This window comes from Thunnus albacares, chromosome 22 (genome assembly GCF_914725855.1).
Source record: "Thunnus albacares chromosome 22, fThuAlb1.1, whole genome shotgun sequence".
Taxonomy (NCBI): Eukaryota; Metazoa; Chordata; class Actinopteri; order Scombriformes; family Scombridae; genus Thunnus; species Thunnus albacares.
Genome location: NC_058127.1, coordinates 5,898,726 through 5,912,859, shown reverse-complemented (window position 1 = coordinate 5,912,859; position 14,134 = coordinate 5,898,726). Strand labels below are relative to the sequence as shown.

The 14,134-nt window shown below is 37.0% G+C and overlaps 1 protein-coding gene across 1 annotated transcript; it reads left to right on the top strand.

Moving 5' to 3' along the window:
* Nucleotides 1–2,536: 2,536 nt before the first annotated feature.
* LOC122974464 lies at nt 2,537–14,134 on the top strand. Its single transcript, XM_044342497.1, has 8 exons — nt 2,537–2,599; nt 4,601–4,778; nt 5,739–5,880; nt 8,375–8,518; nt 9,281–9,333; nt 9,831–10,620; nt 10,745–10,824; nt 14,094–14,134. Exons 1-7 carry the CDS (start codon nt 2,537–2,539, stop codon nt 10,791–10,793), a joined length of 1,419 nt encoding a protein of 472 aa, XP_044198432.1. The 3' UTR covers nt 10,794–10,824; nt 14,094–14,134.

The window sequence follows — 14,134 nt, the reverse complement described above, 5'->3', positions numbered from 1 at the left end:
CACAGCGGGTGGCAACAATGAAGGCAGTGAAATTTGGCCTCTTTTCATATCTTAAAATATATAATAAAATGAGAGAGAAGAGGAAGATAAGAGAGAGACGAGATAAAATATATACAAATATACATTACATTATATATAAGCACATTAGTTGGTGCAAAGGTGCAACATTGCACATAAATGGTAAATATATAAATAAGTGTACTGGACATAAGTGATGGGAGATAAATACTTCTGCTAAATATGTAAATATTGTATAGTGGGGAAAAGAGTGTGTGTGTTTGGTGGGGGGTGAGTAAGTGTATAGGAGAAAAAGAGAGACTGTGTGTGTGTGTGTGTGTGTGTGTGTGTGTGTGTGTGTGTGTGTGTGTGTGCGTTAGATAAGATAAGATTTTATTAAGTTCTAGAGAGAATATTTGCATGTTACAGCAGTGCAGGAAACAAGGAAACAGAACTAGGAGTACCTTAATAAACACAACAAAATAAAAAGTCAAGTTAATTAAATCGATATACATTATAATATTATTATACATTATAAACATTATATAAATATTACAATACTTAGACTATATATGACCTGACTTGTGGGTTTTAAAAATAGAAGTTGTGCAAAATACTGTATGTGCAGAAGTAATGGTTCTTATAGACATAGCTTAAGTTATACATGTATATGTTATATAGGTGAAGTAATGAATAAAAAATAAATTAAATATGCAAATAGCTTTACCTATACACAAACACACACACACTTAGGGTATATATATATATATATATATATATATATATATATATGTATATATATATATATATATACCCTATCAGTCAAAAGTACAGAATCTCCAAAAGTCCCCATACACACATACATACATTATATATATAAATGCGCATATGTTTTTTGTTTTGTTTTTTACCTTGAAATCATTGAAAACAGAGGTTTCTGGATTGAATTACATTTTGTCACGCCAACCTTTGCATTTTTAGACACAGTGGCATTTTCTTTTGAACGCACACTAAGAACTGGTCCCACCACCCTATCAGACTTTTGATGGTAATGGTTTACAGACATGTGTCTACCCAGGTGCTGATTCTTTTCAGATGGTTCATTGTTCATTGTTGGGACACAAATTTGACTGTTTGACTTCTTTGCTCCAGACTAAGTTTTGGAATCAGTCCAGCTACCAATGAAGTGATTTTCCTCATAGTAATAACAGACAGAAGCCTCTGATGTTTAAGACAAAAACTTTTAAACTTTTAACATCACATCTAATCCAGGGCCCAAGGTGAGTGGTAATTAGTTTGTGGTAATTTCGTGCCTCTGAAGCATATACAAACTAAAATGTGCTTAGTCAAATTTAGTCAAATTATCACAGCCTAACTGAGATACAGCAAACCTGGGGAAGAGTAGTGTTCCAGTGTAGAAAACTGTCAACCATATCCTTTAATATGCTCTCAACATCAACAGCTCCCAATTCACCAGTGGTGCAGTCAGACCAGTCATCAAAGAGATGTTTTTTTTGGATGAGATGGTAGATTTCTATCTTCTGTTTACATTAATGTTTCTCTTTATATTTGTCAATTCTAATTGTATAATAATAATAAACTTGTAACCAGGACATGAGACATTTCCTTATTCCAGACCATTTCCTTGTGTATTGTTTGCTTTCAATCTAATCATTCTTCCATGTAGGTCACAGACAAATAAAAAGGGAGTGAGAGAGTGAAAAGAGGCTGTCTTTGGAAGTACATGGATTAGTGTTGGTATTCATTTATCATCTTTCTGTAGTGTGGTAATTATATTCACTATGTTGCACCTTCTGCTGCTGCTGCTGCTGCTGGTCTGCAGCTCCCAGGCCAGTCATTTTTATGGGACAGTGATGACCTACTACCCAAAAAACACTCACGCAGATGGATCTGTCACGGTATGTACATTTTCTTTCTAATCCAAGTTGTTCACCTTTTGAAAATGCAATAAGAAGAAATTTGACAGCACATAAACTTGTGACAGTATCCAGTAAATAAGTCTGACCTTTAGGGAATAGAAACAGAAAAAACAATATTTCTGGGATTTGGGTAATTATATAATTATTCAAAAATATACTGTACAATAAAGGATTCAAATTAGATTTGTTTTTTCTCCAAAAAATGATTCACAGACTTTTGAAAACATCTTTCCTTGAGGTTCTTGTTGTTTTTAATCACCTGCATAAAACAATGTGATTTCTCTGTTGGGAAATCAGATCTTGATACTTATCCTGTTATCTCAAGAAAACAATATAGATAATTTTATTAAGATACTTTTGTATATCAGCAGGTTCACAGATAAATGTCCTCAAAGTATCATCTTTTCCCAAGTTAACATCCCTTTTGTATCATGGCTGTTGTCATTAATGCCATAACATCTCTTCATTATAATACTACAGGTGGTAGTTCGCTATAAGTCGAACTTCCATTCTTGCACAAATGGAACGTGGACGTGCCTCAGCGGGAATTGTGGAAGTGCGAGCTCAGTGACGGGCAACATCGACGAGGAGCGCGATGCATGGTGTCAGACAGAGGGAATCTCAACTCGGCTGGTTCCCAGCAACGCTCCGTTTCAGCTGGTGTGAGTGTACTTTGTAAAAATTTTAATTGGTCAAGTCCATCCATCCGTTGTTTCACGGCAGGCCAAACATTGTCATTTTCGAATTGTCACTGAAGGCCACCTCCACCTGGAATCCAAACCACCTCCACACTTTGGTGGAGGGGGTTTGGATTTTTTTTTTTCATGCCAAAGGTCAGTGTTGATGTGCTGGTGCCTCCTGGAAAGCCAACTATTTATTTGCACATGGATACAGGTTCTGTGCAGCAAAATAATAACTGATTTTTCCATGAACTTCCACCAAAGGTTGGCGAGCAATAGCTGGATAAGCAATACTAAAAATAACATTGTAAGTTGGAGAGCTGTGACTCTGGTGGAACTGAGGAACCGGTCAGACACCGGCCAAGCCAACACATCACCACAGACTACCATCCTGCCTGTTGCGAGGTAAGCCTACTCACTGTTTTTCTTCATTAATTACTGTATGTCTTTAAACAATTTTGCTGGGTCACATTTTGCTATCAAAATATATTTAGCACTTCAGTAACTTACATAGCCTGGTAAGCAATGAGATCAGATTGATGGTGTTTGTGTTTTCATTTGAAAACAGCTGTTTATTCCATCAAACAATATAAATTTGTTATCCCTCAGAGATGTTTATACTGTGGTAGCTATCCTTTAGTATCTCTGGGTGTTGCAAATCAATGAACAGAACTTTAAATGCATTATTGGATTTTTCATTTGATTAAATAATATGTGTAAATGCTGCATTAATTAAAAAAACATTCAAAAACAAAAAGATATATCTATAGATACCAATTTCACAATATAAAAATGTGTGCTAATGTATTCTGCAGCTCAAGTATCACCTCCAGCATTCTTTGCTATAGTTTATGTCATAGGGTGAACTTCGTAGGGTTTTTTATTTTATCCCCGAGATTGAAACTTGTTATGCACAAAAGAAGGTATTAAAAATGACAGCTTTATGGGCAAACACCTTTTAAATGGGAAATCTGTTGACTTGTGTTTAAGTTCAAGCCTAAATTCAAAAAGGTGCATGGTAGTTTCCTGGAGAAAACCATTTAAGAAAAAGTAATTAAGGTTCCATAGAATTCAATTAGAATGTCATTCACTAGACTGACAGTTGACCTTTACCTTTATCTCATTAAAAACAGGTCTGACATGTATTTTGGCACAGGTTGGCTGCCTGAAAAATGCCTTACATGGAAACTCATGCACAATGCCAAACAGTCTCTCTCTCAAATTCAAATTCAAATTCAAATAAGCTTTATTGGCATGACAGATCAGAAACCTATATTGCCAAAGCAGTACAAAAAATTGTAAACATTGACGGGTGATTAATATTTACACAATAATATGTAAATATCAACAATAATATTAAATACAATATTATAAAAGGCATTTAAAAAATTCTCTCTCTCTCTCTGTCACACACACACACTCTCTCAGAGTTCCTTCAAACTGTCTGAGAGATTTCAACCTTTTGGCGTTCGACCCTGATGGAGATGAGGTTAAATGCAGATATGGAAATGACACATTACAAGAGTGTGACCCCTGCACACCACCGTCTGTTCTCAACCTCTCATCAGTGAGTAGCCATTGTCTACATTAACTCTTATGTGAATGAATCTCATGTTTTATAACAAACTGGGCAGATACTGATGCAACAGACACTAGCGCTTGAAGATGACACCATTATAATCCAAGTCAACATATGTGGCGCAAATAAGTAAAGTCAGTCCAAAAAACACGTATTTATCGTGGTTTTCAAGTGAGAATACAATTTATGAAAACACCATTATATCAATGGTGAACAGCCTTGTTGTGTGGAGACCACATTGTTCCAGTTTTCCAAACTGTGAAAACAAGTAAAAAAACGAAAAGCTGATCATAATTTTGACTGGTGTTAAAATAGCTTTATAGCCTTAATTTTATTACATGAACTGAACTAGTGGGTTTGAGGTTGTCTCTAATTTTCTCTGACTCTGGTTTATTCTTTTGCAGTCTTGTACTCTGTCATTCAGCCCCACCAATAGCAGTAATGAAGGTGCGTACGTCGTGCAGCTGGTGATGGAGGACTTTCCCAGACAGACGATCAACCTGATTCAAACCAGTGGTTCACAGGAGGTGAAAACTACCAGCAATGCTATCAGCAAAATACCTGTCCAGTTTGCATTAAAGGGTAAGATTTGATGTTTTGATAGCCTGGATTTATAGCCTGGATGGCAATGTTTGTCTGTCAGTTGGTAGGTCCACCTCTTTGGTTCAGACTGAAATATCTCAATAACTGCTTACTGTACAAATGTTTGTGGTTTCCAGAAAATTAATCCTAATGACTTTGGTGATTCCCTGACTTTTCCTCTAGCGCCACCATGAGGTTGACATTTGTGATGTGAAATGTCTCAACAACTATGGGATGGATTGTCAAGAATTTTGCTACAGACATTTATATATAACCCCATCATCAGACCAAAATTTCATTTTGTCCAATATTTTAGTTTATGACCAAATACCTGCAAAACTAATGACATTCACATCAGCCTCAGCTGTACTTTGTTTTTCATGCTAATTAGCAAATGTTAGCATGGTGAAATGCTAAAGGAAGATGATAAACAAGGTAAACATTATACTAGCAAAACATAAGCATGTTATCACGCTGACATTAAATGTTGAAGCCATAGACTCTTAAGGGGACAGTATGCTTTGACAGAACTGCTTTTAAGGTGGCCAAACAGCTTTGGAAATGCCTACCCTCCACCCACACTTTGGCCGATATCGGAATTAGGAGGGCTTTGACAATTTCTGTAGTTTTCCGAATCTGACAATCCAATATTCACACCCACTTCACGCTATGGTTGGCCTGTTCTTGGGACGTGAGAAAGGAGTCAGGATTTAACTTCTCTCTCAAGCGCTGTTTTTTATTTCTTTAAACAACTGTTTCCGTCCAGGAGAAACTGTCTGAAAATGTGCATGCTTGTAGCACTAGGGGCAACACAATGGGATCACCAGTTATTAGGATTCATCTTCTGGGGGACAAACAACATTTTATGGCAATCCATCCAACAGTTGCCAAGATATTGTAGTCCAGACCAAAATGGTAGATTGACTAATGGACAGACCAACCTTTTCTTTATTGTTCCAGTGGATCCTGTGGTGCCATCCTGCACAGAGGGGCTCTACCTGCCCAAGTTCCTGCCTCCAACCCCAGCCAACAGAGCTCAACTGCACACCCCTGCCAGTCAGACCCTGGAAATCAGAATCAATGCACAAGCAAATAACTCCACGTAAGTCAAAAGAAAACACTTTTAAAAGGGTTTATAAATATAAATATAAAATACGACAGGCAAATGATCTCCTGTGGAACACTCTCTGATTAGACAAGAAGTAGTTATCCATGTTTGGTGCACAAGGAATCTGATCTGTTGTGTTGTGTAACCCCAGTGCCAATGCACAAGGCTGGTTTGACAAGAGTGCAACAGTACCAGTTGTATAGTGATGTTAGGATGTCTGGATTTTAACCACATCACAGCACTGAGACAGCTCTTGTTAAGGTCTTCAGTGACATCCACTTAAAAACAAACAGTTGCAGAATTTCAGTCTTAGTATTACTAGATCTCAGTGCTACATTCAACATTGTCGACTACAACATATTACTAGATGGGAAAACTGGGTGAGACTTTCTGGCACAGTACCAAACCGGTGTGAATTTTTACTTAAAAAGCAGGAGCTACTTTGTGTCTATAGGTAATTACACATCTAAGAGGACAAAAATGACATGCAGAGTTCCCCAAGGCTCCATTCTGGGGCCTCTTCTGTTTAACATCTACATGCTCCCATTGGCTCAGATTATGGAAAACAACAAAATATGTTACCATAATTATGCAGACGACGCACAAATTTACATAACCATATCACCAGGGGAATATAATCCCAAACAAGCACTGAGTAAGTGCATTGAACAAATCAACGACTGGATGTACCAGAATTTTCTTCAATTAGACAAAGACAAAACTGAAGTAATTGTTTTTGGAGCCAAGAAAGAACGACTAAAAGTGGAATAACTTGTCCATGCCTTTATCTTCAGTAGAATTGACTACTATAAGAAAGTCTTTACAGGTGTCCTTAAAAAATCAATCAGACCACTGCAGCTGATTTAGAACACTGCTGTTCGAGTCCTCACTAAGACTAAGAAAGTGGATCACATCACTGCAGTTCTGAGGTCTTTACACTGGCTTCCTGTTTGTCAAACAATTGATTTCAAAATACTGCTGTTGGATTGTAAAGCATTGAATGGTTTAGGACCAAAATACAATTCTGATCTTCTACTACTTTATGAACCTTCCAGACCTCTCTGGTCATCTGGGACAGATCTGCCTTCAATCCCAAAGTCAAAACTAAACATGAACAGGGAGTGTTCAGATTTATGCTCCACATATCTGAACAAACTCCCAGAAAACTGCTGGTCTGCTGCAACTCTGTTCTTTTAAATCAAGGCTGATGACTTTTCTGTTTACCACTGCCTTTGATTAAATCAAATTTGAGGCTTTTGATTCATTTCCTGCACTGCACTGTAACTTTAATTCTCATATTTGATCTATCTTATGCTATATAAGCTTATTTTTATTTTGGATTCTCCCAACTCTTTACTAACTATTTTTTATTGTATTTAAATGTTGCTTTATGTGTTGCTTTTGCACTTTGTCTTAATTCTTTTAATGTTTTATGTGAAACACTGTGAACTTGTTGTTAAATGTGCTATACAAATAAACTTGCGTCGCCTTGCCTTATAGACAGTAGGTTAATTGGAAACAACAGTATGCATTCAAAGCCAAAAGAAAACATGAAATACTTCCTACAGTACATTGTGTGTAAGCACCTGCTGACTTTGCACCATGATTCAGAAATAGTTTCACAAGTGTAGAGTTTTAAAGGTTAATAATGGTTAGCTCATTTGACTCAACTGTCATGAAGGAAACAAAATTAAAGACAAAGCTGAGTCAGATGCCAAAGTGACAATCATGCCATCACTGCCTTCTTTCCCCAAACATGGAGAGGAAGTGTTCAGTTTTTATATTCCACATATCTGAACAAACTCCCAGAAAACTGCTGGTCTGTTGCAACTCTAAGTTCTTTTAAATCAAGGCTGATGACTTTTCTGTTTGCCACTGCCTTTGATTAAATCAAATTTGAGGCTTTTGATTCATTTCCTGCACTGCACTGCAACTTTAATTCTCATATTTTATCATGTCTTATGCTATTTTAGCTTATATTTATTTTGGATTCTCCAGACTCTTTACCAACTATTTTTAATTGTATGTTAATTGAATGTTGTTTTATGTGTTTCTTTTGCACTTTGTCTTAATGCTTTTAATGTTTATGTGAAGCACTTTCAATTGCCTTGTTGTTAAAATGTGCTATACAAATAAACTTGCGTCGCCTTGCCTTACAGACAGTAGGTTAATTAGAAACAACAGTATGCGTTCAAAGCCAAAAGAATACCTGAAATACTTCCTACAGTACATTGTGTGTAAGCACCTGCTGACTTTGCACCATGATTCAGAAATAGTTTCACAAGTGTAGAGTTTTAAAGGTTAATAATGGTTAGCTCATTTGACTCAACTGTCATGAAGGAAACAAAATTAAAGAGAAAGCCGAGTCAGATGCCAAAGCGACAATCATGCCATCACGGAAAACAACTTTACTCCATTCGTGGGTGGGGAGGATTTGGAAATGTGTATTTAACTTGACAAGCCTTTTTTTCTCTTCTCTTTGTTACAGGATCTCTGAGCTGCTGTTCAGCGGACCACACAACATAAATGAGACTACATCGGGAGCAGGACAGTTCAGCCTGAGATGGACACCGTCTGAGAGTGAAAATGGAAAAAGCTACCCTGTCTGTTTTGTCATCCAGGCAGAGTCGAGGTCAGTCCCATGAACATTATCCTTTAGAGAAGTATACGGAACAACTGTAGAAGTACCTTAATTAAAAACTGAGCACTCAACTGTTGCTTATGGAATACGTTTTAGGTCATTAATGCATACATTTAGGTATAATAAAAGAAAGGTGTTTTGGGGAATGTTATCAGTTGAGAGAGTAGCATTATCTGCTTTAATTTTTACTTTTTCCTTCAAAATTCACTCATAACATTACTTCTGTGTAGTCTTGGTTATTGAACTTTAAAGGAACAATTTCACATTTTGTGAAGATTGATACCACTGTTATTTCTGTACAGCAAATATGAAGCTACAGCCAGGAAATTAGTTTAGCTCAGCATAATGACTAAAAACTGATGGGAACCAGCTAGCCTGGCTCTGTCTGAAGGTAGAAAACTTCTAATGCTCATGAATTAACACATTAGATCTTGTTTAATTGGTACAAAAATTAATGTGTAAAAAATAAATTAATTTGAGTGATATCAATCTCCTCATCTAACACTCAGAAAGAAAGCATATTTCACAAAATGTCAAACTATTCCTTTAAAATGGAAGAATGTTTGCGATAGCAAGTTTTGTCCCATCTGCAAGAGTAGCCATAAATAAAATTAACTGTTGAGCACTGTATGTATGGACACTTACATCTGCATTACATTTCTCTCTTGAACAAAAAACTGCCCATTAAAATATTTAAAAATAATTTGCAACATCATTTTGTAAATAAGCTACAGTATTGATTTATCTCCACAGTTCAGCCAAATATCACTCGGAGTTTAGATGTGTCATTGTGACCGTTGGAACTGGTGAGTAGAGCTCTTCCCTGTTTTTTCATGTTTTAAATTCCATTGATGATTTCCTGAATTAATAAAATGAATGTATAATCTATCTTTTATATTCACTTTTGTTTACAGAACGAATAACCACTACACCAACTAAAAGTACAACCACCATTCCCTCTACTACTACACCACAAAAGACAACCACTTTTTCTTGGACAACTACACCACAAACCACAACACCCAATGATATATCTACTACACAAAGTTCAACAAATGTCCCCTCTACAACTGCAAGTGCAACCACTTTTTCTTCGACAACTACACCACAAACCACAACACTCAACAACACATCTACTACACAAACTTCAACAAACGTCTCCTCTACAACTGCAACCAATTTTTCTTCGACAACTACGCCACAGACTGCAACACCCAACAATACATCTAATACACAAAGTTCAGCAAATGTCTCCTCTACAACTGCAAGTGCAACCAATTTTTCTTCAACAACTGCACCACAGACTGCAACACCCAACAATACATCTACTACACAAAGTTCAGCAAATGTCTCCTCTACAACTGCAAGTGCAACCAATTTTTCTTGGACAACTGCACCACAGACTGCAACACCCAACAATACATCTACTACACAAAGTTCAGCAAATGTCTCCTCTACAACTGCAAGTGCAACCAATTTTTCTTCGACAACTACACCACAAACCACAACACCCAACGATACATCAACTACACAAAGTTCAACAAACGTCTCCTCTACAACTGCAAGTGCAACCAATTTTTCTTCAACAACTGCACCACAGACTGCAACACCCAACAATACATCTACTACACAAAGTTCAGCAAATGTCTCCTCTACAACTGCAAGTGCAACCAATTTTTCTTCAACAACTGCACCACAAACCACAACACCCAACAATACATCAACTACACAAAGTTCAACAAACGTCTCCTCTACAATTGCAAGTGCAACCAATTTTTCTTCGACAACTACACCACAAACCACAACACCCAACAATACATCTACTACACAAAGTTCAACAAACGTCTCCTCTACAACTGCAAGTGCAACCAATTTTTCTTCAACAACTGCACCACAGACTGCAACACCCAACAATACATCTACCACACAAAGTTCAACAAATGTCTCCTCTACAACTGCAAGTGCAACCAATTTTTCTTCAGCAACTGCACCACAGACCGCAACACCAAACAATACATCTACTACACAAAGTTCAATAAGTCCACATTCAGTTGCTACACCTCAAGACACAACTCTCAACATCTCAAACAACTGTGAGTATGACGAATGATGATGTTTTAACCATCACTGAGTGGCCTGTGAATGTATTTTATTACTGTATTACTTAGTTTCAGCACCCTTCTGGCCTTCATTGTAATGTAGCCATTGTGTTTCTAGTTGTTGTAGGTCTGAATATGAGGATTTCCTCTTCATCTCCACTATCTGAGGACTACATCAGAAATACTGTCATACAACAGGTAAATCTCTTCTCATCCAATCGTGTCAAAGCATCAGATGGATGCTGTGGATATCTTATTTACTGATATACTGATATAGAATTTGTAACAAATACATGAATAAACAAGGGTAGGTGCCAACGTGTGTCATTTGAGAGACAATGTCATGTAACATATGCCTGCACACTAACCATAACAATCACAATCTTTTAAGTTAAAGGTGCAGTGTGTGGACTTAGTGGCAACTAGTGGAACAGACTTGGCAGAAATGGAATATAATATTCATAAGTTTGTTTTAATTAGTGTATAATCACCTGAAGAAGCCTTTAGAAGTCTTTGAAGAAGTCATAAGAAGTCTTAGTCTTTGGAGCCATTTCTAAACAGACTAACGTGCCCATACTCTTCATGATGAAGGAACGTGTGATCCAGTGTAGTGACGTGGCTCATTGACATGTTTTAATCATTTTTGGATGCTTAAATTTGTGAAATGGGGAAGCTTGAACAAGGTAGAACTGACGTACAGTAAATCTGTGGTGTTTTGAACAGCAGCCAGAAGCCATCAATCACATTACAAAGCTGACAGATGTGTTCGATTGGGCAGAGTGCAGTTCCACAAGATAGTGATTATAGCTGAAATGTAATTGTTTTTCTGTTAGTGAACCTATTTGATGTGTTTGTTTGACAAACTGGGACCAAAGACAGCTGTTTCCATTAAAAAAGAGTGAGCTGGTGAATCTGTTGGAGCCAGAAAGGGTAGATGGGAATGTCATTACTACCATAACTACTAGCACTGGTACTAATACTGTTCTTCTAGTTGTCATAAGTCTGAAAGTGAAGTTTTCTTGCTCTTACTACTTGACTGCTACAACAACCACAATTATTACTTTGGCTACTTTTATTATTGTCTGTATTACCCATAGTGATTAGAGACATCTGGCAATGTACCAGTACTACTGTCAATTACATAATAGTAGCACTGGTACATTGCCAGACTTCTCTCATCACTATGTTTGCAATGCAGCAGAAATGTCTGTTAGAAATAACTTCTTTCTGAGATTGATCAAACCAGAGCACACAAGCTCATTGAGGCACATAGAAATATTTTTCACATTACAAACGAACAGTATGTAGCTTGATAGCAAGTAAGTAAGTTACGTTTATTTATATACCGTAGCCCTTTTAATAACTGTAGATACAAAGTACAATATGGTATTTTAAAGGTCAGTGCTGATATTTTTTGTTTTGAAAGTCAGTGCTGCTAACAGACAATATGTTGTAATTTTAAAAAGGAAATGAAATATTCCTTTATAAATTGCAGAGTGTGGCACCAAAAATCCAATCACAGGCACCAACGTAGATGGTTAAAAGTAAAAAGCCTTTAATAAAAATGGGCTCATACTGTACATCATTAAAAAAAAGTGTACACTTGCCATCATCTTGGTGTCAGCATATTTTTAGGGACCGAGCCCAAAAGGCAGAGGACTACTGTAAACAATAGGGTCCTTGCCCTTAGGCGAGGACCCTATTGTTTTTCGTATGTTTGTTGGTTTGTTTGTTTCTTTGTTTGTTTGTTTTGTTATTATTACGCCACTTAAACCCTAAATGTGACCCCCTAAACATGCTCAAAAATTCACCAAATTTGGCACGCACATCAGGTCTGGTGAAAGATTTAACAAAATGTAAAAATTAACCCCTAAAGTGCCAAAATGTGCTCTCTAGCGCCACCTATGTAACAAAATGGCCGCCATGGCCCGTAGGAATGTCGTAGAGAGATCAAACCAAAACTCAATTATTTGTCTCATCAAGACCTACGAATCATATGCTGACACCCCTGACCTAAATCCAACAGGAAGTCCACAATCAGCCTTTCAAAATAAGACTTTGCCCCAGTTTTGGACCCCGAACAAACGCTTTCTCCTCCGAGGGCGTTAATGGTATCTGCTTCAAACTTTGATACATGACTTATGACACTGTGCTGAAAAAATGTTGTTAAAAACTTTGTAATAACTGACTGGTTTGGATTTTGTAATCCCTGAAAGTTGCATGTGCCAAATCACACCTTACAAAGTAAACCAATGGGGATCTATGGGCATGTGTCAAACAAAGGCTCCTGACTTCTTAACTATAAGTCTGACCACTTTCAAACCTGTATCAATGGATTCACCACAAAATTTCCTACTAAAAAATGATTTTTAATATAAGATGTAGCCAAAGTCATGGGATTTATGAGGAGATTTCACAAAAAGCGTACTCTAAAATCCTCCTCTCCAACTGCTCCTGATGATGTCACTCCCACAGTGCTGTGAAACATTCCGCAATACACACTCATTATAAAATCACAGGAGGAACAAGAAAAGACTTTTAAACTCACACTCTAATATCTCAAAAACAATAAAAGATAGAAAAAACATGTAAATTCAAGATTTGTAGGTCAAAGTCTCGTGACTCACTTAAAGTTCAAATGAAGACTGTATCTAAAACTATGTGGAGGCAGCAAATGTTCAAAAAGGTGTGGGTTTGCTCACACTCTCCATTCAAATCAAACTTTGACCAGGTGATGTGGGTTAAAAGTCTTTCCTTTTCTAAAAATAGACTTGATGAAAATTAGGAAAATAATTTGTTTGACAAACTCAATCAAAAGTTTTCAATTTACTGATTGAAATTCAAGTGAATGGGTCCAAAATTTGCATGATTTTGATGACACAGGTGTGAGCAGGACAGACATGTCTCACCCTGCAGAAAATTCTCATCCTGTCAATCAATCTTTCAAAATAAAAGCACACCATACTTGTAATAAATATCTCTCATTTTTAAAAAGCAAAATGATCTGATCCCGACGGGCCAGAGTGTGAGGTCCCGACCAACACTGCTTGCAGCTTTAATTTGTGTTGATCTTTAAGTTGGTTTTCATCATTACACAAAATTTTAAATTGGAAAGAAAAAAGTAATGTTTTGATGAGTTCTTAGAGCACTGAAACTCCAGTCAAGCCCTTCATTTAAGCCAAAACTGGTGTTGTTAACAGCTCTTCAAGGCAGGGAGACCAAACCTCAGGGGGGTACCAAGAACTTGGTTGAATTTACCACACATACACAATATATTGATGTCAGTATCCATCCAAGATCAAAAGGGTCATGAGAGAATGTTTCATATAAGCACAGTATAGTTTTGTTCCTCCTGACTGAAAACAAATGTTGTTCAGAGTAATCTGTATCAGTTCTGCCACATCATAATATCATATTTCAGATAACAGTGATCATATTTCAGCACCACTTTTTGTTCCCTTCTCCAGCTTAAGGATGATCTGGTGAGACGTGGGCTGCCATCAGACAT